At 39.5% G+C, this 26,363-nt stretch overlaps 1 protein-coding gene across 2 annotated transcripts in view; it reads right to left on the minus strand.

Moving 5' to 3' along the window:
* Nucleotides 1-1,010: 1,010 nt before the first annotated feature.
* grk5l (G protein-coupled receptor kinase 5 like) overlaps nucleotides 1,011-26,363 on the minus strand; it is a 30,240-nt gene continuing 4,887 nt past the window's right edge. Inside the window, exons 2-16 of one of the 2 annotated variants that reach the window (XM_061037740.1) lie at nucleotides 15,202-15,297; nucleotides 14,999-15,111; nucleotides 9,425-9,502; nucleotides 9,116-9,213; nucleotides 8,801-8,893; nucleotides 7,000-7,063; nucleotides 6,770-6,910; nucleotides 6,468-6,658; nucleotides 6,292-6,329; nucleotides 6,057-6,146; nucleotides 5,710-5,918; nucleotides 5,467-5,604; nucleotides 5,072-5,209; nucleotides 4,412-4,543; nucleotides 1,011-4,291 (exon numbers count right to left, since the gene is read on the minus strand). In XM_061037740.1, the coding sequence (XP_060893723.1) occupies nucleotides 4,208-4,291; nucleotides 4,412-4,543; nucleotides 5,072-5,209; nucleotides 5,467-5,604; nucleotides 5,710-5,918; nucleotides 6,057-6,146; nucleotides 6,292-6,329; nucleotides 6,468-6,658; nucleotides 6,770-6,910; nucleotides 7,000-7,063; nucleotides 8,801-8,893; nucleotides 9,116-9,213; nucleotides 9,425-9,502; nucleotides 14,999-15,111; nucleotides 15,202-15,297 (1,703 nt within the window). In that variant the 3' untranslated portion in view covers nucleotides 1,011-4,207. Of the gene's footprint in view, nucleotides 4,292-4,411; nucleotides 4,544-5,071; nucleotides 5,210-5,466; nucleotides 5,605-5,709; nucleotides 5,919-6,056; nucleotides 6,147-6,291; nucleotides 6,330-6,467; nucleotides 6,659-6,769; nucleotides 6,911-6,999; nucleotides 7,064-8,800; nucleotides 8,899-9,114; nucleotides 9,214-9,424; nucleotides 9,503-14,998; nucleotides 15,112-15,201; nucleotides 15,298-26,363 lie in introns of both variants that reach the window. The other variant, XM_061037739.1, reaches the window with a different exon arrangement.

The raw sequence follows: 26,363 nt of genomic DNA on the forward strand, positions 1-26,363 counted from the left end.
AAATCGTGAGCCAAAGTGGGTCATCATTTCTAATGATTCCCTAGTTGACTATGCAGCTTTTTTTGCATTAATGTGCTACACTCATCTGGTATTTCTCTGATCCTGGAATGGGTTTATCTCCTGTAAGAAAGTCTTTGAAAAGGCAATGGCTATTTGTAAGTAGGCTACGTAGCTTTTACATTTACAGAGCATTTAATCATTTGATGTGTATTATAATCGTAAAAATCTGAGGGGTTTGCTTGACTTTATGATACTGAGATGTAGCATGTAACATTTAATTGAAGAACCTAAGGTTTGTTCAGTAGAGAAAGATGAATATCACCCTTTTTCTGGGTCTCTTGTTTCAGACTGCAGTTCACACATTTATTTAGATTCCTTGCAAGGGAAATCTTTGTTTCCTGTAGTGAATTAATCTGTCATGAAGGGCCTTCATGGCCTTTATTGTATGGCGCTGGATCAGTCTCAATACGAATCAATGCACACAGGAGAGCTTCACAAATATAGTTTAACATTTATCTTAACATGAATCTCTTCGAAGCAAATATTATTCAGTACAAAATGAGGGAGACATTTGATTGGCTACAGAGGATTCTCGCCAATACATGTTGCAGCATTTAAAAATGTTTTGATGGAAATTAGAAATATTTTTCAATATACATTTGTGGATTTAAAATTACTGTAACAATAAAAACAAAAAATATTTGTGTATGCATCAGAAATATATTTGTGAATTGATATTGATGATGAATATATTACTTATATTTTTTTACATATAAATAAAATAGACAAATATTTTAGTGTGCATTGAAAAATATTTTTAAGACTTATCTGGCTCCGTATTTGGAAAGGGTCACGTCTTAGACGTCTACTGTTCCCCATACATTGATATTTTAATAATTTTGAGTAGTAAAAATATCTCCTTAAGTTATTTCCATGTATTTGAATATGGACAAGGAAACCTTCTCTGGATAGAGGAGGCAGGTAAATAAAGAGACAGACTTACTGAGGAGTACTCAAACAATAGCACAGAGTTTATTGGGACTTGAAGGACACAGTGGGTCTGGCTTTCACATGCACTCAGCACTCTTCTGTACATCACATTAAGAAGGAGAATTCCTCTAATTGATCCTCTCCGCTCCATCATTTATCCATCCCTTCAGTTAATTTCCAACAAACTGTGTGAGTCTGTGTGTGTGTGTGTGTGTGTGTGTGTGTTTATGTTTGTGTTTGTGTGTGTTGCCTGGCGAAACAAACAGAGCATGACAGTCAGAGCATAAACAAAGTGCTGATGTCTGTGTGGGCATTGTCTGGGAGATCGTTCTAACAAGGAGGCACTTCAGTCTGATTCAGATTTTTCCTTTTTCATATCAAGTACGCAGAGTGAAGAAAAAAAACATAGGCTTTGCGTGAGATCTGCAAGGACAATTAAAATTACTGCAAGGTCCAGCTTTTCTGACTCGCAGAGTGAAAACAAAACATTCTTAAAAACAAGTGGAGAAGAACGAGCTCTTCCTCCCTTTAAATTTGCTCCACTGCTGCGAGAAGGCCACGTCTTTGTGTGGTGATCCTCTGGCGTCTTCCTTTCCTCCTTTTTCTTATATATGATCCGGAGAGATTAAATGACATACAGATATGATCCACCTTCCATACCCTGTTGTGATTGATTACAGATGAGGAAGACCCTTTAGGTTTGTGAGGCGTTTTGGAGAGCATATTCAGAGTAGGTGTAAAGGGGCAAACTAGAAAAATCTGTACATGAGACAACAATGGCTATGCAGCAATATCTTTAAAATGGAAAAGGCATTAAGGGAGAACAAGACCACTTTAGTTTGGGATGTAGAAAACAAGAGGCGTCTGACAATATCAATACAATAATGTGCCTTAATGAACAGAGGTAAAAACAATTCTCATTTGGTGAGGAAACAGTGAGACAGCATTTGAAATTGTGCAACTTGTAAGTCAGGCTGAGTGCATGTGTTCCCCTCTAATCCATTCACTGTATTCATTTGGCGGCTATTTTACTCCAACTTCACTCTCAGGGTGAAAAGCTCAGGGCAATTTAAAATGTTTTGTTTGCAAACAAAATGAAATGAATCTAACAAAATGTACACTGCTAAAAGATAGTGGATTGTTGAGTTACCAGAGGGCAAAATGTCAAAGTATTACAAGCAGTTAAACCAAATAGATAACTAGCAAAAGGTCACAACGACTAAAATAGCATTTAACTGATGACTAGCGAAATGTACTACTAGCAAGCTAACATTATCATTCGCTAGCAATTATTAACTTCATTATGTTGGGTAAGATTTTCAAACTGTGAAGTTGGCTAGGAAGTGTTTCAATGCTAACGTTAGAAGCAAAGGCTCTTGTGATGTTTTACGGCTGTTTTTGAGATTTGCAAGTTATGAACGAAGATTGTCTGATTAATTGTTCTCATTACACTGCTTCATGTTTGAACATTAACCAAAAAGACAATATAACCCTTTATATAGAAAGTCTCAGCAGTTTACATGAACCTAAAACCAATTCGTAGCTAACTTTACTGTAAGCCAGCTAATACCGCTGACACCTTATCATTTTATTGTGTAACTCTTTAAAAAGGTAGCGATAGCTCGGAGTTGTTAGAATGTATAAAAAAATCAAAGTCTGTAATTTTTTTCCAAGAGATGTAAAACAACATGAAAGTCAAAACATCTATAAAAGCAGTCAAACAAATTTCTGCTCAACTTTGTGTTAGCTAGCTAAAATTACTGTTGTCTATAGTGTTAACTAGAAATTGTAATTTTTAAGATAACGCGGTACCGATTGGTCAATTTTAATTCATGAATCCCCATGAAATTAAAAATACATTATCCCAGTTTTAATACAGCGTTCCTGTTTTTAATGTTTATGTTTTAATGTTTTTTACTTTTAATAGCGAAATGTCTCTGAAATAAGTTTCTGTTTCTCCTTCTGGAAGTGTTAAAATTATCATTTTGGTTCACCAACATTTCAAGGTTTTTGAGGCCTGAATTGGAACAGAACAACATTACATTTAAGCTTCCTACCCTGACTTTGACAAAAGGGGCAAATAAACGCCATGTGAATATTGTGAATTGCGGAAAAAAATAGGCAAATAAACAGAAGAGATTTCTGGTTCTGTACAGCATATAATTTCAAATTCCACATAATGTCAAATATAAAGTGACACTGTAAACTGAGGGAGAGAGGGGTCCTGCGTGTTGTATATGATGATGATGTAGATGGGATAGGGTTTGCAGAAGCGATTAGGGATACAGCTGTCCATACTTACACTTGTCCATGCAATAACACAACACAATTCTCACAAGTCTGTCTGAGCATGTCTAACTAATTGTGTGTGTGTGTGTGTGTGTGTGTGTGTGTGTGTGTGTGTGTGTGTGTGTGTGTGTACTGTATGTGTGCTTTAAGCAGTATGATATGTCTGCAGGCTCATATTTAAAGAAAGGATCACACACTCTGACCCTCCTGTGGTTCTAAACAACAGCGGAAAACCTTCAAAAACCAAGAAATCAACATGACAACAGTATCACAAAACTATGCTGTAATCTTTGGCCTGAGTGTTCGCAAGGCAATGTACAATGTGTTGAGGTTGTCGAGGTGATGTGTTATGAATGTTTCGGAGTGATTTGAGGTATGGGAGTAGGGACATACAGAGAGAGAAAAGTTAAAGGAAGAGTTGTGGACATTCTCAGGGGGTGTAGATGTATCGATGAAGAATCACTGATACAAGATACAGGCCAGAAAGTAAAAAGGACTGGAAATGAGTGGAAAATGAAATTCCTGTTTTTGAAACAAAAAACAAAACAAAAAATTCACCAAGACCCCATCTTCTATTCCCTGTGGTGGTCTTTATTTTACAGTGGATGCCCTGAATATTAGCTTGTTTTCTATCCTTTTCAGTTTTCTTCCATGTCAGTGGCTCTGTTCTGTTGTCCAACAATCCTGAGGGTAAGTTAAGTTTGTCCAAATATTTCCAAACGTCTCCGCAACATTGATTATCCCACTCCAAATGCCCAGGGGTCTGAGGGCCTGGTCACCCCCTCCCCCCTTGGGGCTGACCATGTAGGCTCTTAGACAGGCTGTCTCAGCTGCTGCTCAGACTCAGCTGTGAACCAATCAGCAGCGGGGAAGCCCCTCGGAGTTCCTTCCCTTTGTGTGTGTGCGGCCCCACACTTTAAATGTGCCACTAGGGGGCAGAGTTGGACATGGAGTCCACAGAGTTCACACTGGAAGACTGCACGCGGCTGTGGGAAATAGACACCTCTGGATGCTGCAGCAGGAGAGAGAGGAGAAGATGTGTAAGTATTTGTTTTTATTCATTTAAAGTTGTGTGTGTATGCGTGTTTGTGTATGTGTGTGTGAGAGTGTTCAAGTTGTTGTGTTCACTTACATGCCTCCTGAAGATCCTGTCCAGCAGGCTGCGTCTGGGTGGCTCTGGTGGCTGATTCCAGTCCAGATCTGGAGGTCTTGTCCCTTGAGGCCCAAACACATTCAAATCTCTGAAGCACTCAGTTTCTATCATCTGGATGAGAGGAGAGAGAGAAGAGGTAATGAGGACGGAGAGGAAGATGATCGAGAGAAAGGAAAGGATGAGGGAAGGACAGAAAAGGAAAGAAAAAAATGGTAGGAAATGAGGAGAGAGGGAGATGAAAGAAGAGAATAGAAAATGAGATGACATTACAGAGGATAACAGAAGAAAATGAGGGTTAAATTAGAGATAACAGGAAAGAAGAGAAGAGGGAAGGAAAGAAAAGAGGAGAACATTTGACAAAGGAGATGATGGAAGACAATTGAATGAGAAAGAAGAAAAGCAGTAAGGAAAGAAGAGAAAAAAGAAAAAGGAGTTATGATGAGGTAAAGAAAGAAGAGGATGAAAGGAGATTGAATGAGAGGGAGAAGTGGAGGGTCGAGGAAAGTTTATGATAGAGAGGGAAAAAAAGAAAACATGAAAAAAGAGCTGATTAGGCGAACTTTGGTGAGCGAGTTCTTCCAGCAGTTAAACAAACTGCACCGAGCATTTAAAAATGTCATAATAGGTGCACACACTTACCTCATTCTGCCAGGGGATGGAAACACAGCCTGTAGAAAATTTGGAGTAGAAGTCATTGTCAGTTTGGTCCAAATTGACTCCCTTGACTGTGGAGAACTGCTCTATGTCCAAAACATCCTTACAGTACACTGCCCGGGGCTGGGAAAGGGCAGTGACCACGACGAAGAAAGACAAGAAAAGAACGGGGGGGAAAAAGCAGACAAGTTTATCTTAACAGCTCATTTATAATCAGGGGAGGACATTTGATATTAACAAAAAACATTTTATTCCTGATGGGGCAATTAAGTATTTTGGTAAGCATAAAGAATTCAAACAAAAGTATTTTAAAAATTACAGATGAGTTTCAGAGCATGTTTTTGCAGTGGGATTGATTTTCAGGAGTATAAATTACTCACATCAGGCACAAAGGGAGGCTCCACTATTCCAGCCTCCAGCCTCTTGAAGTTGATGTTTTTGAAGAATGAGTGGGCCTTGACGCCCGCTGCTCTGTCCGCCTGGCACCCCAGCCTCTGCTTCGGGTCTTTGGTCAGCAGCTGGGTGAGCAGCAGCAGAGATGAGTCATCAAATTATTCATCATTCCTCCATATCTATCCCTCCACACATACCTTTTCTTTTTTTTCCCCCCACCAAATGCTCACCGTTCTACAGATGGCCTTTGTGTCCTCAGTAAACTTGTCGCTGTACTCCTCCTCCTCCTCCTGCACCCTCCTCTCCACCTCCTCTCGCTTCACACGCTCTTTGCGAGCGCGAAAAGGTGATCGTCCGGCTGTCATTTCATAAACTAGGCAGCCCAGTCCCCACCAGTCAGGACTCATGCCGTACTTTTCATTGTTTATCACCTCTGGAGCTAGAGAGAGAGAGAGAGAGAGAGAGAGAGAGAGGGAGAGAGAGAGAGGGAGAGGGAGAGGGAGAGATGTTGTTGTGCTCATAAATGGCTGTATAGTCAGGTATATTTACTCGGAAAATGTTGATTTATTTATCTTACCCATGTAGCCCACAGTCCCCACCCTGCCTCTGATGAGTTCTCCTTCAGGCACTTTAATGGCCAGGCCCAGGTCAGATATACGAATGTGTCCTGTAAGATAACAGTGGAGAGCATGATACGTTTGAATTATTTAAAGGTCAGTGGATTATAAAGTAGTGTGTCGGCAGCAAAAAAATAGAAAATGCTTTGCAAAGAAATAACCAGAAATATGAGTCGGTGCAGTCTTGAAACTCACCGTTGTCATCTAATAGGATATTCTCCGGTTTCAAATCCCTACAAATGACACAGCGTGATAAAAGAGGACGTCATCAATTCAAACATGATCATTAACAAAAATGAAAATAAATAAAGAATGAAAACCTAATAAAATCACATCGTTTGATAACTATAAAAAATGAACCTCAGTGTTACCTGTAGACGATGGATTCCCTGTGCAAATGCTCGAGTCCACAGCAGATCTGAGCGGCGTAGAACTGTACCCTGTCCTTCTCGAAGCCCGGCGTCCCCATGTTGTAGATGTGAAACTTCAGGTCTCCACCGTTCATGATGGTCAGCACCAGACACAGAGCATCTTTGGTCTCATATGCATACGCTAAGCTCACCTGGAAGAGGGCAAGAACATGTCCAACAGTATTGAAGATGGGGAGGAGATGCATACAATATAATCCAATTCTTGCTGTGCAGCAAATACATTATTGTTTCAGTTAACTTACAACAAATCTACTGTTGACTTTCTCTAAAATCTGCTTTTCGTTGAGAGCCATGGACTCTCCTTTCCTTTTCTTTATCCTCTTCTTCTCCAGTTTCTTGCAGGCGTACATCTTCCCAGTAGCTCGAACCTGGCAGGCACACACCTGAGAAGAAGAAAAACAAGGAGGCATTTTCAAATATCTGCTCATTAAAATCAAAAGATTTATGCATTGTCATTAAGTGTATCTCTTACCTCTCCGAATCCTCCCTTCCCCAGCACTCGGTACTGTCTGAACGTGTCCTTTGTGATTGGTTGCCTGACAGAACACAGACACAGCAGATCCCATTAATAGATGCTCATGTAGTATTGATTAGGACGGAGATATTATCAGCAGAACTCAATACCATCCTGAGTCTGTTTCCTGTACAGAGGGTGAGGCCTCTTGTAAGCAATTTCACTTTCCAGACACGGATTCAATCAGGGCTACTCTGAAAGCTGCTCTGAAAGCTGCTCTGAAAGCCTGCTGTTTACTTCCAGCTGACTCTGATATGCACTCTGCATAAAATATGTTCCTGTCTGCAGCCATCAGGCTCCTCTCAGTGTCTACGAGTGAGGTGGGATTCTATAAAGTTAAGTGTCTCACCTGTACATTGATTTATTCTTTTTAATTCTCTAAACTTTCTACATTCTTTTGACCACTATAAATACTAACGACCTTGCTTATTAAGATAAGACAACATCTTTCTTAAAGATAAAATGCATAAATGCATCCCTGACATTTATCAAATAATGTGATATGTAATAATATATCAGACACAATGGCCATTCAAGGGCCTTGACATGAAACTCAGTATTTACAAACTGCTGAACTCTTACTTCAGTAAAGTATCTTGATATTTCTACATTCACTGTTGAGATTAGTTCTTTTGTCTACAGCAAATAAGCGAGTTTATTTAATGGTATTTGTGCTTTTAAGAGCCATAGAATGCTGAATAGAGTGTATGTTTACATTCAGTTAGACATGGCGTGGGCGGCAGTAGCTCAGTCTGTAGGGACTTGGGTTGGGAACAGGAGGGTCACCAGTTCAAGTCCCAGTGCGGACCAAATATGGAAGTTGGTCTGGTCTGGTAGCTGGAGAGGTGCCAGATTACTTCCTGAGCAAGGCACCAAACCCCCTCCCCACCATCAGCTCAGGAGCGCCAGCTGTGGGCAGCCCCGTCACTCTGACATCTCTCCATAGAAGTAATGTTAAGTTAAATCCTGGATGTATATATTCTAATTCTTAGTTTTTATATTTGTGTGTTTGATTTCTGCTGCTGTAATGCCACAATTTCCCAGTTTGGGATCAATAAAGTAAAACTAATCTAAACTAGGTGTTTTGTTGGGGATTGTTCTTCTATTTCTGCTTTAAAGCTTGCACACAGATGAAGGAATACTTATCACAGAGACACAAAGAGGCAAAAATGATGATCATAGTTAGTGTTAAAGACAATAACACTCAGTGTGCACTTTATGGAGTGTACCAATTTATATATTTATTCATGTTTTTGTAAAACAGCCTTGAACAATATTAAACATAAATGTTATATGATATATTGTACTGAGGTAGTTTTAGGCTCATTTCCCCCCTGAGTACATTTGCTGTTGAATGGTATAATTATGAAAGTACACAATCTAATACAACGTCATGTATGTGTTCTGGTTGGTTGGTTGGTTGGTTGGTTGGTTGGATGAATTTAAGTAATGTAATCAACCTACAGATATAGTTCACTTGCCCCTTTAACCTTGATCACATTATTCAACAGGGGAAAAAAAAGATTATATCAAAAAAGGTGGAATTTAAGGAAGAGCTGGAGTTTTAATCTGCATTTCATCGTACATGTTTGTTATGGCAACTTCATTCTGCAAGACTCAAAAAGAGAAGGAGTGTAAAAAGCTTTAGGGAGTTCACACTAATGATCAATTCCGAATGAAATGAAAACAGATGGCATGATTTAAATGTTAGCGAGAAAAAAATATATAAACTTCCACTGAAGACAACTGATTTCCGTACCTCTCCAACACCTTCCACTGCAGGAATCGGTCATAGTACATGCTGTTCTGGTAGTCGGAGAATGGAGCTCCACTCAGGTAGTCATGAACAGCCCTACTCCCACACGGTACACAAAAGCACACAACCAAAACAGCAGGCACAGTCAGCACAGTTAACTATGCAAACAAGCTTTAAAAAAAATCACTTAACAATATCTTGACAGTTTGTGTTCATATAGCATGAGACAAATGGTAAACACAGATCGGGCTGAAAGAGAACAGGTGAGCGTCCAGCAGACAGGTGAGGGAATAAAAAACAAACAAAGAGAAGACTCACTTTCTGCAGTTGCTGAAGATCTCCTTACATGGACTGAGCTCGAGGTTCTCTTTGCACTGGTCTGCAAACACCTCTGCTATGTCCACATGCTGAGGTGACTACATCAACACATGTAAACACACAATGACATATGTGCAACATAGAGAAATACATTAGGTTTTATTATAAACGACATCAACTTAAAGAGTCACATATATTACTTCTTGTATGTATGAGTTCTCAACATCAATTAGAGGGGTACTCAAATATATATTATAAAATAAGCCCTATAATGTATTATTTGATTATATAAAAGATAATGAATCCTACTTGTTTTGAGAGAAAAGTCTTGATGATCTGGTCGCCTCTGATTTTTCTCTTTTCATCAGGTGTCACCTCATAGTCTTCCTAAACAACAAAATCAATCACATCTTTAACAACATCCTGTGCAGTATTTTCACTGTCAACAATGACTCGACAGAGCTCAGTTTAACTCATCACATATACATCAGGAACAAAGACTGTATAAGAGAAGGGGACGTAGCCTCCTAGATTCAAAAGTGACACTCAAGAAGAAATGCCTTAACTGCATTTCCACTCAAGGCCAGCAGGGGGTGACTGCACTGGATGCAAAAAATACAATGAAATATAAATAAAAAGAAGAAGGGAAAAACAAGATTAACTCCCTCGATGTATTCCCTCACTAAAGATATCTTTGACATGTAAACTCCTGGAATAGCTTCAGTGTATCTGGACCTAAATTATTTTATGCACAATTTGAAATGAAATGAAATGTAAACCCGTATCCCCCCTAGGAGAATTATCTTGCACCGAGAGGAAAAAATAAATAAACAGATAAGGTTTTCTTACATTTTTGAACTCATTAGAAGCTGAAAAGTTAGTGAACATAAAGAACTTTCTCAACATTTGCTGCTGACGAACTGATAACTTATAATAAAGCGTAAGGCCATCTGAAAACATTTTCGAGACACACATTAGTGAAAGAGATTTCTTTAAACCGGCAAAATTATTAATTGGTAATAATGTTTTATAGGGTTCAAATAAGTGTTTTTGCAAATGTACCTTAAGTTGCAACTACTTACTCTTTAAGAAAAGGAAAAGTGGTTCATGTTTTTGAGACATACAAACAACAAGCCCAGATGACCTTAAAGGTTGGCAAATATTATTTTGTACTGATAAAATAGATGTTTGAAAACCATTTCTAAAATAAACAAAAGTACAAAGCTTTGTGTCTTCTCCCGCGGTTACAAATTAAATATGGTTCTATAAATGTCCTCCCCTTCCTATGAAGCTAAGTTATATTTCTTTAAAGCTCATAATCAAAAATCAGAAATTTGCAAGAAAAAGCTTCTTAGAATCAGCACAAAACAACATCGCTCCTTAGAAAACATCTCCCTAGATAAAAAAAAAAACATTCTAAAAAACAAATCTCTGATAATCATCCAACCACTCATTGTGCAGAGATTAAGGAGGTGTTACTAAAACCGTATCATCATAAATTAAACAGATGATGATTTAGGATCTGGTGTTAAACCAGAGGGAGTCTGCCTCTCTCTCCTGCTGTTTTCTAACTGCACAAATAAACTAAAAGTAAAATCCAATTTCACATTATTTAGGCTATCTACCACTTACAAGAAAATAAGTAGAGATTCACATTACATTTTTCATGATGGAGTAGCTGCTGTTTAGTGATGACACAGACACCTCTCAAACACACATATGCCGCTCTTGGCTCCGCGTTTGAACATACGTTAACACTAACAGGTTTGGCTGTTACACACTGGACATATTGGACATCTCCCTGACAGCGCTCTGACGCATTTCATATCCAACACTTTTAACTTCTCAGGAAAAAAAGGGTAGGAAGGGTGGGTGGTGGGTGGGGGAGCAACATGGCACCCGGCTGCAAGCTGGCTCTACTCTTTCTATCAGTGGCCTTTTTCAAGCATGGTCCTGTGTTGCCTGGCAGCCGCACAGTAAACACAGTGGGATTCCTTGAGGTCCTGGAGTGTCACAGTGTGTCACACCGGCGTCACTAGCTTTCCACTACAAAACACACACAAACACACACACACTCGCATGTATGTATACAGTACATGTACACACCCATAAGCCAGAAGATTAAGGACACATAAAAAGCCACAGCGTCATTGACTCTACAGAACAAAGCCTAAAGAAGTCTAGAAATAAATGTATACATACTGGGTGTACAAATGTAAATGTTATTCATTTTTAAGACAATTAAATGTAGTAAAAACTGTGAATTGTCATTTCTGTCGAGTGTTGATTAACTGAGCCTTTGTTATTGAAGCCTCCAGATAAATTACACTCACTCTCACACACACACACACTCGCTCACACACACACACACACACACACACACACACACACACACACACACACACACACACACACACACACACACACACACACACACACACACACACACACACACACACACACACACACACACACACACACACACACACACACACACAGTAAATGAGCTGTCTGAATCCCACCCTTCGCCTGTGGGGGGTCAGCCAAAGGGGAAAAGAAGACGCCCTTTTAGCCTTTTGGAAGCAGCAGGGATCCAACGCACACATTCACACAAAATCGTGCACACACACACACATCTTCTCATGATGTAAACGGAACCACTTGAACCCCTGAGCACATTCCTTCCTCTGTTGTAAAAACTGAAACACACACACACACGCACGCACGCACACACACACACACACACACACACACACACACACACACACACACTAAACCTCCAAAAAGGTTATGTTAATGCTTTCTTGGTTTCTACACTATTCATCCTGTCTCACTTATTTTACGAATTTGATCAACAAACTATAACATCTCTTCCAGGAAATACTGTGACAAGCTTACAAAATAAAAGCGTTTCTACGAACCTCGTAACTTCACAGGACTCACATGTTATTTAATCACTTGAAATACAGGCACCTGCCTGGCTGTAATCAGCCTCAGGCCTGGTTTATTGTCAGTAAAGTGGTGAATATAAAGCTCAACGCTGAGTGTGGCCTCACAGTTCGTCACATGGATTGCAGAATTAGTGCCAACATGTGCTTGGGATGACCGCGTGTGAGTGATTTTCGGTCACTTTTTGGATCCAGGGGGCAGAAGGCGGAGGCGAGAAAGGGAGGAAAGGGGGTGTTGGGATTGGAAGGGGTGGTGTGGGAAACAATGCTGTCCTTTCTGCTCTGTCACATGCCCCCAAAGATATTCTGGGCATAGATAAAGACTTAAATGTGTCATGTGGGAGGTATTCGTCTAGACGCAGAGAGAAAGATTGGAAATGGGGGGACCACAAGCAGGGATGGAGGGGGGGGGGGGGGGGGGGGATCTGGCTGTTGAATAATCACTACTCAGTTTAATTGTCTCCTCTGGCTGCATGACCCAGCAACACCCGGGCACTTTCAGGCTACGCAGTAATGAAAGTGAGTGCAGTAAAAAAGTGGATGGGTGTTTTCTAGAGCTGCTTTCATTCAGGAAAGATCTGAGGTTTAAACGGGAGGTGTGAAAAAAAGAAGTAGAAATACTTTGTTACTGTTCTGGAGAAGAATTTTACTCAAAGAGGAATTCGTTTTTGACTTTCAATCTTATTTGATTTACACTTTTTCAACCGTCTACTCTACCATCCATATCCATACCTCGTCCAATCTCTTGGTTCTTGTAATCACTGACTATGGCTAGTTATGATAGTTATGATGATTTTGGTGATAGTGAAAGCAAAACTGTTAAGTCATTGCAAGAATTACAATTTAAACTGTACTACCTTTTGTAATCAATCCATGCTTATGAAATGATCTTGGTGGTAGTTTAACCCCAGACCAGAAATGTGTATTCAGTCATTGTCTGAATTTAAGAACTAATGGTAACTTACTTAAGTGGAGTTTTCAGGGATCTGTACTTTGACGACTTATTACTTTTATCCCCTAAATGATAATTAGCCTATCTGAATGTTATACTCTTTACATTTTCAAAACTGGCTTTTTAGTTTAGCTTCAATGCATCTGAGGATAATTAGCTTTACAGTAATTTATATTTTGCATCATAGTAAGACACCCTGCTAACATCAAACCAATTTCAAGCTAAACACATAGGCTAGATAAGACTGTTCTGACAAGCTAACATTCAGATGAGCACTTTATATTAACCATCAAACTTGTACATTGGAGTAAGGTAATATTAGGGGTGACCCCTAGGTAATAATAATTTTCATAACTCCATGTTTTTAATGAATGACTGTACTATTCAAGTTCAGTATTTTTCTAAATGGCGTCTGATTCAGTGAGCTTTTAAAGACAAAGATGGCATACAGATGGCTACTTCTTGCTGTTTACCTAAGTTCAGATGTTTAAAACACTACTTATTTTGACCATAGTCTGGTTTTTATAAAAGTAGGCCTATTTGTAGTTCTTCTTAGTAAAGAATGAATTGTCTTTTCTGCCTCTGCTCTTAAAATTGTCACGTTAAACTGGAGGAAAGGACATTAGCTTGTTAGCCTCTCATCAGTTAGCTTACAACACTTTTGCTTTGCCCTTTAGGTTCTCCATTACACAGTGGCACAAATCCACCGGTTACACTTACATAATTACAGACGGTTCCTACGTTATTTTATGACCAACCCTAACCACTAGTTCCAATCATTTTTTTCCAAATTCACAAGTATGTTAAAGAAAAGCCAGTTTACGTTTGTGAAAGGATTGTGAAAAAGAAAGACCATTGCTACTGCCACCTCCTGCTAGTTAAGCTAGCTTCTCCTCCAGCTGGCCTGAATGTTAAAAGCTGATTCTTTCATTAAAAACATATTAATAAGCACAAGTCTATTACATATGGTACAATATGACGCTAAAATCAGAAGCTAATACTTCGAGACCCAAGAAGAGTTGTGTGAGCCCGAAGATACTAATGCTTCAGATGTGTACAGAGGCGCTACTTGTCAACAGGCAAGGCAGGCAACTGCTTAGGGCCCAAGGCCAGTAGGGGATCCCCAAGGGCTGATACACTTTAAACCAAAGCAGAGGCTCAAAATGTGCAAAGTTTGCAATGACAGTAGGAAACCTCCCTAAGGGTGCCCCATCTGACAGCACTAACTCATATAATAGTAAATGACTGAATGAGGCTTGTCTAGCCCTCAATACGGGGGAGAGACACTTTAATAACATAACTTCCACTAAAAAACTTTGTTGGTGTCAAATTATTTTTTAACATAATGGGGAAGCACGCTGTTTGGAGTGGCCCCCTGTACATTTTTGCCTTGGACCCCAACAGACTCCAGAATCGCACCTGGATGAGTGCTTATGAGTTATTTCTTAACGGTTATTCACTTTATGAAGGCGAAATAATTTGAGGATGAGGTTAACCATTGAGTTTGGTAAAATCAAAAGTTCCCTGATGTTACAGAAGTCTAAGCTTCCCAAAACCTCATAAAGAGCACTGCCAGTGCAGAGTCACTATCATTACTTTAAACTCTACAATATACCATTTTACAACCCACAGGGATTATGTTCCTTGGTTAGGATAGATGTTATCTTACCAATGTAAGCTTTAGCTAACAACAGGGTAATTAAGACATAACAGTCTACTTTTTACAGCAAGCATGTTCAGACATCAAAAGACATTCACAGGCCTACACCTCCTTAGTGTGTCGGCCTAAGGGCTGTTAGTGAAGGGACAATTTAGGGTCAAAGTTCATGAAATATTATATATTATATTAAGGTTATTGTCAAAAGGAAAAAAGAGCATATTGATCACTTTAATGACAATATATTCTGAGATGCCTAACAGCTAATTTCCAGTAAAAGATACACAATTGTGTGTTTATGTGTGTGTTTGAGAGTGTTTGTGTACCATTGCGTCCAGTAGCTGGATGCATCGTTGCAGTTTGATTCTTGTGTCACAGTAAAGACGGAAGAGAAGACGCCCGATAGGCTGTTTCTCACAGACGCTGACATAGTCCCGGTCTGCAAAAGTGATAGAAGAACACTTTAAAATACAAACTTTTTTTTAAAAACATCAGCAGACAAAACAGGTGAGCACACAAAGATACGTACCGATGCTGTTTCCCAGCTCAGAGCACTGGCTTATATGGGGGAAACGGAGGATCTCTTTCCATTTCTTGCTCCTTCCTTTCCGCTTTCCTCCTCCGCCTGTGGCATCAGAGAAAAACAAGAAGATGAAAATGTTGTAATGAGAGAACTTCGTAAAATGGTCAAAGTCTATTTTCATCAGAAATGAGCAAATGGAGGCCTTTTGCTCCTGAATGAATTAGTGTGTAATTCATAGATTACGTCTCACTTCCTCTGTAAAATCTCTCGTCTCTCTTCTAACTTTCCTCCTCACTCAGTAGCTTTTCTGAAAGGGGAACACTGTGTGTGTGTGTGTGTGTGTGTGTGTGTGTGTGTGTGTGTGTGTGTGTGTGTGTGTGTGTGTGTGTGTGTGTGTGTGTGTGTGTGTTTGTGTGCGTGTGTGTCCACAGACAGAAAGCCTATTCTGACCGATTCGGTTCCCATCAGAAACCGGGACGGTGCCCAGACTGGATTCTTCGACTCTGAATAATCATGCATCAGCTTTCTGCAGTAATACAACACCATCATGAACAAAAATCACTTCATGTAATATCATTTATCATGCCCTTAACTTGCCTCTCACATTTGCCCATCACCAACATTTCCTCTCAAAATTATACTAAACATCTCTTCTGCCCTTTCCTCTAATCACCAGATAAGATTTAACACAACTGTAAGAACATATTTTTGCTTTTCCATCTATTACTGTGTTGCTGCTCTCTGCGCCATGTTTGTCTCGGTTTATTTATTTTTTTCCTAAAATGCAACGACTGCCCTAATGAACTGACAGGGATTTCCTTTAACCGCTCTCTGCGGTGGAAATATGCTGCAAGTGGCTTTCCTGATGTGAGAGGCAACATTGAGAGCATGAGAGCAGAGGAGGCAATGACGAGCAGACATCTTTAAGTAATAACCCAGGAATGCGAGAGGCACTACGTCATGCTGGTGCCTTTGAGTGTAAGCTTTAACAGTTTTCCCATCAATCTTCCTGCATCACTCCTCCGCTGTCTGAAATTGATCTTTTAATCTTAAATATACTGCTTCCTTTGTAACTCTTTATGACACACTTCAAGACAGTTTCAGAAATTACAGATCAAAGACTCAAATTGGAACATTTTGGCTTCAAGACATCATACAGACCTAATTTACTAGTCATTTTGATATCCTGACAAACAGTTAAGATTAAAGCCCCTGCATCAAAGATGTTGTCAGGAATGATGAATTTGGGGGCTGCATTTCTTTTTTCAAAGACCGTTGGTTTGGCAAACAGCCAACCCTTTCTTGCGGTGAACACTTGGACATTAACCTTGTTGGATTTGCTGACTGTGCCAAAGTCCCATGAGCGTTACTGTAAGTTTTGTTCTTTGATTTGAGATCTTTGCCACTAAAGTAAAAAAAAAAAACGAAGGCCAACAGTATAAAACATATGTTAACATATTTAAAGGTGTTCTCAGTTGTGTTTTTTTAATGTATTTTTCATCATTATTTCATTTTTTTGCTGAAATATATTTACCAGTGAATGCACAACATTTCACTAGAGTTCACTTACTGCAAGTGAAATATCAGAAATAATTTTAGATTCTTTCTAGTCATTGACAAAAGGGTGACCATATGTAACAACAATATGCAAAGCCCAAATTTTCATAAACTAAAGTGACAAAAATAATTTTTTATGGTTTGCAGGAACTTCAGCTTCCTGGTATGAATTAGAAGAAAGACCCTGAGTTACACAGCTGACACACAGAATGGCAGCCATATAACCATAGACAAACACGAAGCATGAATGTATTAATAACTCAAGTCAAAATATCCCCTGAGAGAATCATTAACTCCCAGCACCTGCTCCTCATCAACATTACTGTAGACCAAAGAGGCACACTTCCCTATTTAAGCACCAGTTGTTCTCTAAAAAAACCACTTAATATGTAAAGTTATTATCCACAACGAAACGTCAGTGTGTCGCTGTGTGGTCCAATATTTTAATCTCTTTTCATACAAACATGACGTCTGCCAAAAACCACAGTGAGAGCAGAAGGTCATTCCCCGGGGGGGCCATCAAGCTAAAAATGAATGCTACTGTAAGGCATTTGTGGATAAGAGTGCCCACCAAATGGCACAGATTTCCTGTGAAGGGTCAACCTCATGTCAGATAATTGTGCCGAACTTTGTCGCTCCACCCTGGCATTCAACTTCTACACAATGTTGAGACAACCACAAATAATGTAGTTTTTCTTTCTATGTCCTGTTTTCTTTCCTTCTCACTGCTCTCCATGTATTTATTTTTCATTTTCTCTGCGTCCTCATATCCCCCTTCCTGCTCCCCGGCCGTCACCTTCCCCTCTGACTCTGTTTCCTGTAATCAAGCATGTATTTTTTTTAAACTGTTGATGATTTTCAGTCACCATCACCTACATCATCATGACTAAACTGCTGCCAGCCAATGACTGACCTCATTTGCAGCTTCGGGCAAATCAGCACTCTTTCTTTCAGGGTTACATAAGGTCACAACTTTAAAGCTTCAGGGAAAACTTTGCAATAGATCAGTGGGTTCCTTGATATTTGGTTTATGACCACTGTAAAAAGTTACATCCACTATTGTTGTCTTGTCATACAAATTGAAAAAAAAAACCCATCATTATCTGGTGCTTTTTCAAACCAAGTTATTAATTAAACATCACCATATGTTTTTCTTGTCATCAGTCAGTGAAGACTGTGTCTGAGAAAGAGCCTCATATTATATTTATCATGGTTAATAAAACCTTAAATGTCAGTCTGTCTCTGCTCAGTGTGAAAAAAAACCCAGTGTGGTTGTGGGAAAGTGAGTGCAGATTAAAACATCCAAACTGCTTGGCGATCTCTAACCTAAGGCCCTTTCAGTATATTTAATTGTCCAGCTGTAACAAACATTAGGGCTGACTCGAGGCAGGAATATGAGTAATAGTGGAGGCCTGTTGGCTGCAAAGACCTGCACATCCATAAACAAATACACCCAGCAACTCCGACAAACATGCAAATAATATGCATACATTATTTATCTTCAAACAAAGGACTCATCCATCAGTAACAAGATGTTTCCTGTCTGGCTCCAGTATCTCTTCATGTCTCTGATGTCTGTGACCTCAAAAATATAACATTGCGTTGCATTGTTGGTGGCTGTCAACTGTTGTGTATCTGCTCGCTGAAGGGGAAATATCCTGATGGGATGTAACTAACCATGCTGAGGGGAAGTTTATATAAGGACTGTAAATATCAACATAAAAGGAAGAGATATTTGAATCCCGGTATGAAGCAGCAGCACTTTTGTGTTATATCAGCTCTGTAACTCTGGCTTCCTGTTTAACAAATCTGGGTTTCCAAAAGTATGAAAAAATTCTCATGAATGTTGTCCGTGAATGTTCCTGCCCTCCCTTTCGTGTTTGTATTTCTCTGTCTCTCATGGTCTATCACTTACACACAAGTAGAAATATGCACTGCACTGCGGAGTGCACTGCACACAGGAACTTGTCAGTCTAATTTGTTCCATGAGGTTGGTGTGATCGCCGCCCTTTATTTATGTTTCTGCTTAGTGGCTCTGACATCATCAAGGCATGTCAAGCGAAGCAAAAATAAGGTCAGGAGAGAACGACATCCGTCTGGCAAGGCACCAGGGAGTTACCAGCATCCCAAACCTCCGTGTGTGTGTGTGTGTGCAAACACAGTGTTCTGCTGTGACCTCTCTCTAGTAATGTCCACATGCTCAATTTAACTGAATTGGGGCAGTTCTGCAGGGCCTGTCCTTCCACACATTTGAAAACGTCCCTGCTTAGCTGTGAGGTTATACTCACAGTGTTGACACACAGAAGAATCAAACTCTTTAACGAGTTTGTAGCTCACACACTCACATACGAACACACACAGACACACACACACACACACTTTCAAACACCTCCACTTACACTGTCACTTCAGACGTGCTGTAAGATGTGCTGTGGACAACCAGCCGAAACCACATCCTAAATCTCATGCTGTGCATCTGGCATGTAGGTTACAACAACAGAATGAGCAGAAAGAGATGTGAGCGCTGGCAGAGACGAGAGCTGTGAGTTTGTGCTTTTGTCTACACCTACACGCTGCTGAAAGTGAGATCTTTTTTTTTGGTTGGTTTGTGACTCTTCGCTCTCACCCCCCCTCGCTGTGCCAGAAAAACATAATTCCTGCTCACAAACAACTGCTTATTTCTTTCTGATTTTCCAACCCTTACATCACCTTTTTTCTGATGTGTAAAATGTCGGCCTCCCAGTTGACTCAATAACACAAACACCTTTGTTCTTCTTTTACTTCCTTCACTCTCACAGCTGATCAATACTTGACATTTATTTGCATCAGAAGTGGAGGTAAGGGCTGGTGTTCCAGTGTATGCAAACATCAGTTGCAAATACACAACAATACAATAATCAAGCAAAGACAAGAAGTTTGCATTGGCTCTTTAATCTTTAGTCTTGATCTGAAGTAGCTCAGTCTGTAGGGACTTGGGTTGGGAATCGGAGGGTCGCCGGCTCAAGTCCCGGCACGGACCAAGTTCGGAAATTGGCCTGGTAGTTAAAGAGGTGCCAGTCCACTTCCTGAGCACTGCCGAGATGCCCTTGAGCAAGGCACCTAACCCCCCTACCAGCTCAGCAGCGCCCACTGTGGACAGCCCCCTCACTCTGAGACCTCTCCATTAGTTCATGTCCATAGGATCCTGTTTGTGCATGTGTGTGTAGCATGTTCACTAGACAGAGTGTAAAAACCAATCAATAAAGTATAAATTATTATTTACATGATGGAAATGGAGACTTAATTAGATAGAACCTCAGGGGGTGCAATCCAACCCCTTGTGCAACACTAATTTCTTGAATGTATTTATGCCATGAACATGTATTTCTGCATACCACCTTCAATTTGTATTTAAAGCCCTGAATGTAATATATTTATCATTAGTTTCACATCCCGTTTGTTTTCATTTCTGCTTCTCTTATTTTGATATTACTTTATTTTTTGATATCCTTTATTAATCCCTGAGGGAAATTTGGTTATTAGAGTTTTTGTATTTAACACTTTTTCTATTTAACATTTATACTTTCAAACAGAGTCTCCCAACAAAAGATTTGAAAATGTTTAAACTGTATAGTCGGACTGACAATTAAAATCATGAACATGATTTAAAATAAGCTAATTGTGCTTAGCTTGTGCCCCAAGTGACATTCAAATGTCTGCATGTTAGTTTTATAGACAGAATACAAGCAGGGATGAGAGGTGAATAAAGATAAAGAGAAGTACATTCAATAACACTTTCTTAATTAAGCATTATAGATAAATTTGATGCTTTTTAGAAGTGGTATTATGTGTCATCTGCCATGAGAAACTTGTTATTGTAAGGATGAAAGGTAAGCTTTGAGCTTAGCTTGCAGCAAGTGTGTGTTGTGTGTGTGGTCTCTGTGCCACAGGAAGTCACGGGAAACTCTGCCCAGACCGGAGCAGAAGGGGAGGACTATAGCAGGAAGAAGCTCTTTGTTGCCCTTTCCACCATGATGTCATGTCGATCCCCTGTCCAGCCGCCTTATCACCATTCTGAACTAGCCTCTTTAGTTCACATGTTCCCCATCACAGTGATATTAACGGGATGGTCGGCTGTAACATCTGCTAACATACTCAAACATCTGTGACGTACGCCTTTTACCTGGCAACACTTGACTATTCTTTTGGCTTCTGGGGGGTGCCACATGTTAAAGAACTTAATGAGGGGTCATAACTTCAAATCAGTCGTAGACAATAAAAAAATGTCATCAGCAGTAATGATGCTAGCGTATACAGCTGTGAGAGCACTCGTTCACAATAACACTTCAATTCAGAACAATATGGCCTCTTTTAGCATGACAGGGTACATGCGGGTGCGTTTAACATTTGATTTATACACAAAGAAGTGTTGCCCACAGCTAATTTAGCACAAAGCTTTAAGACAAAATACACAAGTGGGACCATTTTCCTGTCTTGATGTCCTTGTAGAGATTACCGCTATAAATAGCAACCAGCCCAAGGGCAGGAGCAATGTGTTGATACAAACTGAGGTGGTCAAACCGGTCCATGACCTCAGAGCTGGCGAGCTGAGACAGTTGTCGCTAGAGTAACGGTGCCTCTTCATAAATGAACAACCACTCACATACGAGGGCAGAAGCAGAAGGCAGCATGCACTTCTTGTCTGGGAAAAGTCATGTGCCACAAGTTTCCTGTGCTATAAATATATAAAATATGGAATGTGAGGGGAGGAAACATTCAATTGACTGAAATTATATAACCCACCAGTCTGTCTGATCAAAGCACCACACACACATACACGCATGGCATGCTGGGTAATACAGGCTGTTTGCTCATCCATAAAGATCCAGGAGGACAGAGCATAGTCCACATGACGCTCACCATATTAGGGCGCTCCTTTACGCTTTGACACGATGTTAGTGTGTTTGTTCACCTCCACATATGTTTTGATAGGGCGAACATTATGGCAACGTAATCCTAGATTACTGTGAGGGATGACTGTGTTTCTTTTAGCTCACAGTGAAACTTTGCAGTTACGTCACAAGTGAGCAAACATGGAGGAAAGTGCTTCCAATGAAAACAAAAGACTCAACTTATCAGAACACATCGTGCACTGTATGTGGAAAGTATTGAACGCACACGCAAACGCACACACACACTGCACAAAAACCCATCCAGTAAATAGGGTTAAAGTGATTACATTGCCCTTCTCAAGCCGTCTCTCTCTAGCTGAGCTCCATTTCCTTTTTGTCCACACACACACACACACACACACACACACACACACACACACACACACACACACACACACACACACACACACACACACACACACACACACACACACACACACTTCATCAAGATGTTTGTTCCATGTCTTGCTCCTATGTTGACATTCTCTGTTCTTTTGTCCCTGTTATGGCAACATCCCTCCAAAAGAAAAAGGGGTAGTTATACGCACATCACGTCAGTACATGGCAGTATGAGTAAAATGAGTACAGCAGACTAGAAGAAGAAGATATGCTCACACACTTGCTCAAATGCCACAAATAGTTTCAACCAAAGGTCTTTGACAATTTTTAACCAACTTTAAATACAAAATGATTACCTGAAGAAGACCTCTTATGGAAATGTTGTGATTGATGGAATAAAAACTTTTTGTGGGATTTGAGCAGGTGTGCAGGCATATCTCCTTCTTCAACATCCCTCGATGTAGAAAGAAAGTCGACTGGAGAATACTCTTGAGTGAGCTGAGGTGCTGAGAAGAAGCGGCTGTTTCTGCTTTATTTGTGTTAGCCTCTGTTGAGGGGACATTTTATTTTTTGGCCTAATGTTGACATTTTGCAAAAGCCTAAAAGGGAACAGAAGCTGATGTTTGCAATGTATTTGTTTTTACGTATTTGACATAGTAGACTCTCGGTTTTCTATCAAAATTTGAAGTGCCTTCTGGCCAAATTTCCATAAATGCAATGCGATGAAAAAATATGTATATGATTTCACTTTGTTAACAATTAGTAGTATAACAATTTCACAGGTTAAATGACCAATGGAAACACTGTGTGAGTGTATAAGTTTGCATGGATTTGAGTTTACATTGAAAACACACAGTTTCTTCATATACAGCTGTAGAGATCAGACAGGAAGCTTTATAAGACAAAGTATTGATTTTTCCAAGATTAATGCACATTAAATATGCATTGTAATTTCCATTAATAAGACATGGCAGTCAGGTGAAGCTCATGAAGCACATCACAGGCCTTGTAGTGCATCACGACACAATTAAACGCTGCTTAAGTAATCACCTTTCTGTCTAACATCAGGAGACAAAAAAAAAAGAGATCATCAGTTTGGCTGCTCGGTGCATTCCTGGAGTACTTTCCTGACAGGCGTTTAGTATTCACATTTTTTCTGCTTCCACTTTCCCTCAGCCCACCTTGTCTACTTCTACTTCAGATAATTATCTCCTATATATCCCAGAATTCCACTCGACAGCCCCTAGAGAAGAGGCGTGAACTTGTTGCATCCAGCTGAGTTATGTATACTGTATGTGTGGGTAGAGGGAGCAATAACAATAGAGATAGTAAGAGCTAGAGAGCTGAATTTTTTTCCACTCAAGAAAAAATGAGTCACACTCCCACTCAAAACATAGCAAGCCTTGTGGTGCATTTCTGATGGAGAAATTGGTATCTCTGCTTTTTATTGGTTTATTTCTCCATGTATTACTGCTGATGAGGATTTAATTAATAAAGAGACTATTAACTCTGAAGGACTCACATCAATGAAACAAGTGATACCAAAGTTGTTCTTATTTTTCTACTTAAACTGTGTAGAAAATGAAAAAAATGATCCTACAGTTACTTGAAATTACAAACAGAAATGGTTGGGAACAATTAGACCTCCAAACATACTACACTGTTTATGTTAAAAAGATCATTCTGTCCTTGTCCATTGTATAATTTGGAACGATAAAGCAGGATGAGATTTTTTTATTAAACAACACATGACAAATACACAGAACAAACAGAGCCAAGAGATAAGACGTGTCCACCGGGGGTCATCAAAACATTAATCTAAAGTTCCTTACAGGAGCTTTAAGTACAGCGAAGGTTGATTCCCCTAATCTCTGAAGGTTTTCAGTAATAAAACATTATTATTCCAAGTTATTATGTCCAAGTATTGGACAAATTAAAATGTTGAGCTGATGTTGTTGCAAATGGATTCTTCAAGGGATCACCAGAATGATTTGAGTTTATCCAGGGTAAAAGCAAAAATTTCTGCGCCAAAACTCGTGGCAATTCATCTAATAGTTGAATAGACCTTTCATGCAGGGCCATGAATGACAATTTTTCAGTCTGTGCCAAGAAAGCGAGAAGCCACTAGAATGGCTCCTTTTTCAGTAACCCTGCCTGAGAGTAAAAACAGGGTCTTGAGGATCTAAAATTGCAGGATGAATGATCCCAAAGCATTGACCCAGTTGAATGAAAAACAACTCCTGCTTTAATAATCAAAGTGAATCACCTTGAAGACAAGCGATAAATATGAGATACTCTTAAGAAATGGTCACAACCCAGCAGGCTATGCAGAAGACTTTGGACATTTCTTTCTACCCCTTTCCTTTTTCTCGTCCATAGAGCCCAGTAAGGACACAACAGGTCTGTTTCACTCTCAAGTATTTTACAGCTCTTGTCTTTACCCAACAAAAGTCTACGGCACTATGTCATGGCCCCGTCCTTTCAAGCAGGCCCAGGGGGAGGTGCTCTCCAGGTAAGTTTTCTTTTTGTTTGAGTGGAAGTTGGGGATAAAGTTTGTCTGCGACAAAAGAAACAAAGAGTTCAGTAAAAATGTCACATTGAGTTGACATTAGCATTAACTGACAGGTGGAGGTGCAGGCTGAAAAAAGACCTTTATAGTGTGTTTAGCAGATCCAAACAGGTAACCCAGCTCATTTCACTTCAATTCTGTCACTCTTTTTTCATAGCTGCTCCCCTGACTTGCTGAGACTTGGCGTGGGATCACATGATAAAGAAACTACCCCCCTTTCCGCAACAGGAGACACTGTGCATAGCCATAGCCGACTGCTGACTAATGCCTTGGCTGCTATCATGGGTTGTTATCTTGCATCATTCACAGCTTCTACTGGTGGCTGATCAGTTGCCTGAGGTGTCTTTACTAATCAACAGATCTTCATGTGGGAAATGGCTCAATAAAAGGTATGATATGTCTGGTTCCAAACACCAGAGGATCCTGTCGTGTCTTGTTGCAATCTGAACCAGAGCGTCTGACATTTCTACTAAAAATTACCAGAAGGAGCTCAAATGACTGGGTTACAATTTAGGTAATAATAAAAAAAAAATAATAATAATAATAATAATAATAATAATAGCAATGCATTTGATTTATAAGCACTTTTCAAAAACCCAAAGACACTGTACATTTGTTAAAAAAGACAGAAGGAACAGAACAGTAAGGACAAACTAACAGACATTGCAAGGTAAAACCATTTTAGATTTTCTTTGTGGATTATCTCATTTGTGTTTTAACGAATAAACAACTCAAATGATCAAGCAAAAAACTGCACTGATGTCAGATCACTGCAAGGTAGTACTTTATTTCGACATTGAACATACTAGAGATGAAAGTAAGAGCTATTTTTTTTATTTGAGTGGAAAATTCAATCACATAGACTAATAAATGTCATAAATTTGTAAGAAATGTGCAGTTACGCACCTACATTTGAAAAGACATTTCTCATCCTGTCCAATCAACAGTTCAACACCAGCATATACAAATCAGAACAACTCCTAACTGAGGAATTTCAACCTAAATTTCAGAAAAGTTCCAACCCTTAAGATTTAATTTAGCAGTTTGGAGAGAAGTAACAAAACATCAATATGTCACCACTAGAAACATGACAGTACAACCGCTTGTAGTCAACAGGTTTGTCTTTATAAGCAGTGCTATGTTTCTAATGCTGATCCAGTTTTAATGCATCATGCTTTCATGTGCTAGCAGACAACACACTGAGGTTTTTTGTTGTTCCATTTTTCAGAGTCTTACTGTTATTTAGCCATGGTAACTAGCAGCATGAAAACAAACCTTACACTTCGTCTTCTCTTGTTTTTTAACGGCAGGTGACCAGCATTGAAGTGCAAAACCGCCACCTATCATCACCTATTGATTATAGTTAAACATGTTCTTAAAAATTAAAATGCAGCATAGACTTTTTTCCAGGATATCCCCCCCCCCCCCACCCCCAGGCACACATCATTAAAAAACATTTCAAGACCCACTTATGGGTCTCGACCCAGCAGTTGAAAGCAACATAGATTTAGAATTTTTTTAATTAAAAAAAAAACAGGAAATACTCAATATGGAGAAAGTACCGATACTTGAAGCAATTTTTAGCATTTTTGTCAACAAACAAAAAGACAAAAACAATTCAATAAATTTCATTTGCTTTTGATTTGAATTGTTAGTCATACTACCAAACAAGGCCCATGACTAATTCAACTATTCATATTTCTGGTACTAAATATCGATATTTCAATTTAATAACAATACAGTGCTCTAAACAGATTTTCCTGCCAGTTTGA

The sequence above is a fragment of the Labrus mixtus genome, chromosome 5 (assembly GCF_963584025.1).
Source record: "Labrus mixtus chromosome 5, fLabMix1.1, whole genome shotgun sequence".
Taxonomy (NCBI): Eukaryota; Metazoa; Chordata; class Actinopteri; order Labriformes; family Labridae; genus Labrus; species Labrus mixtus.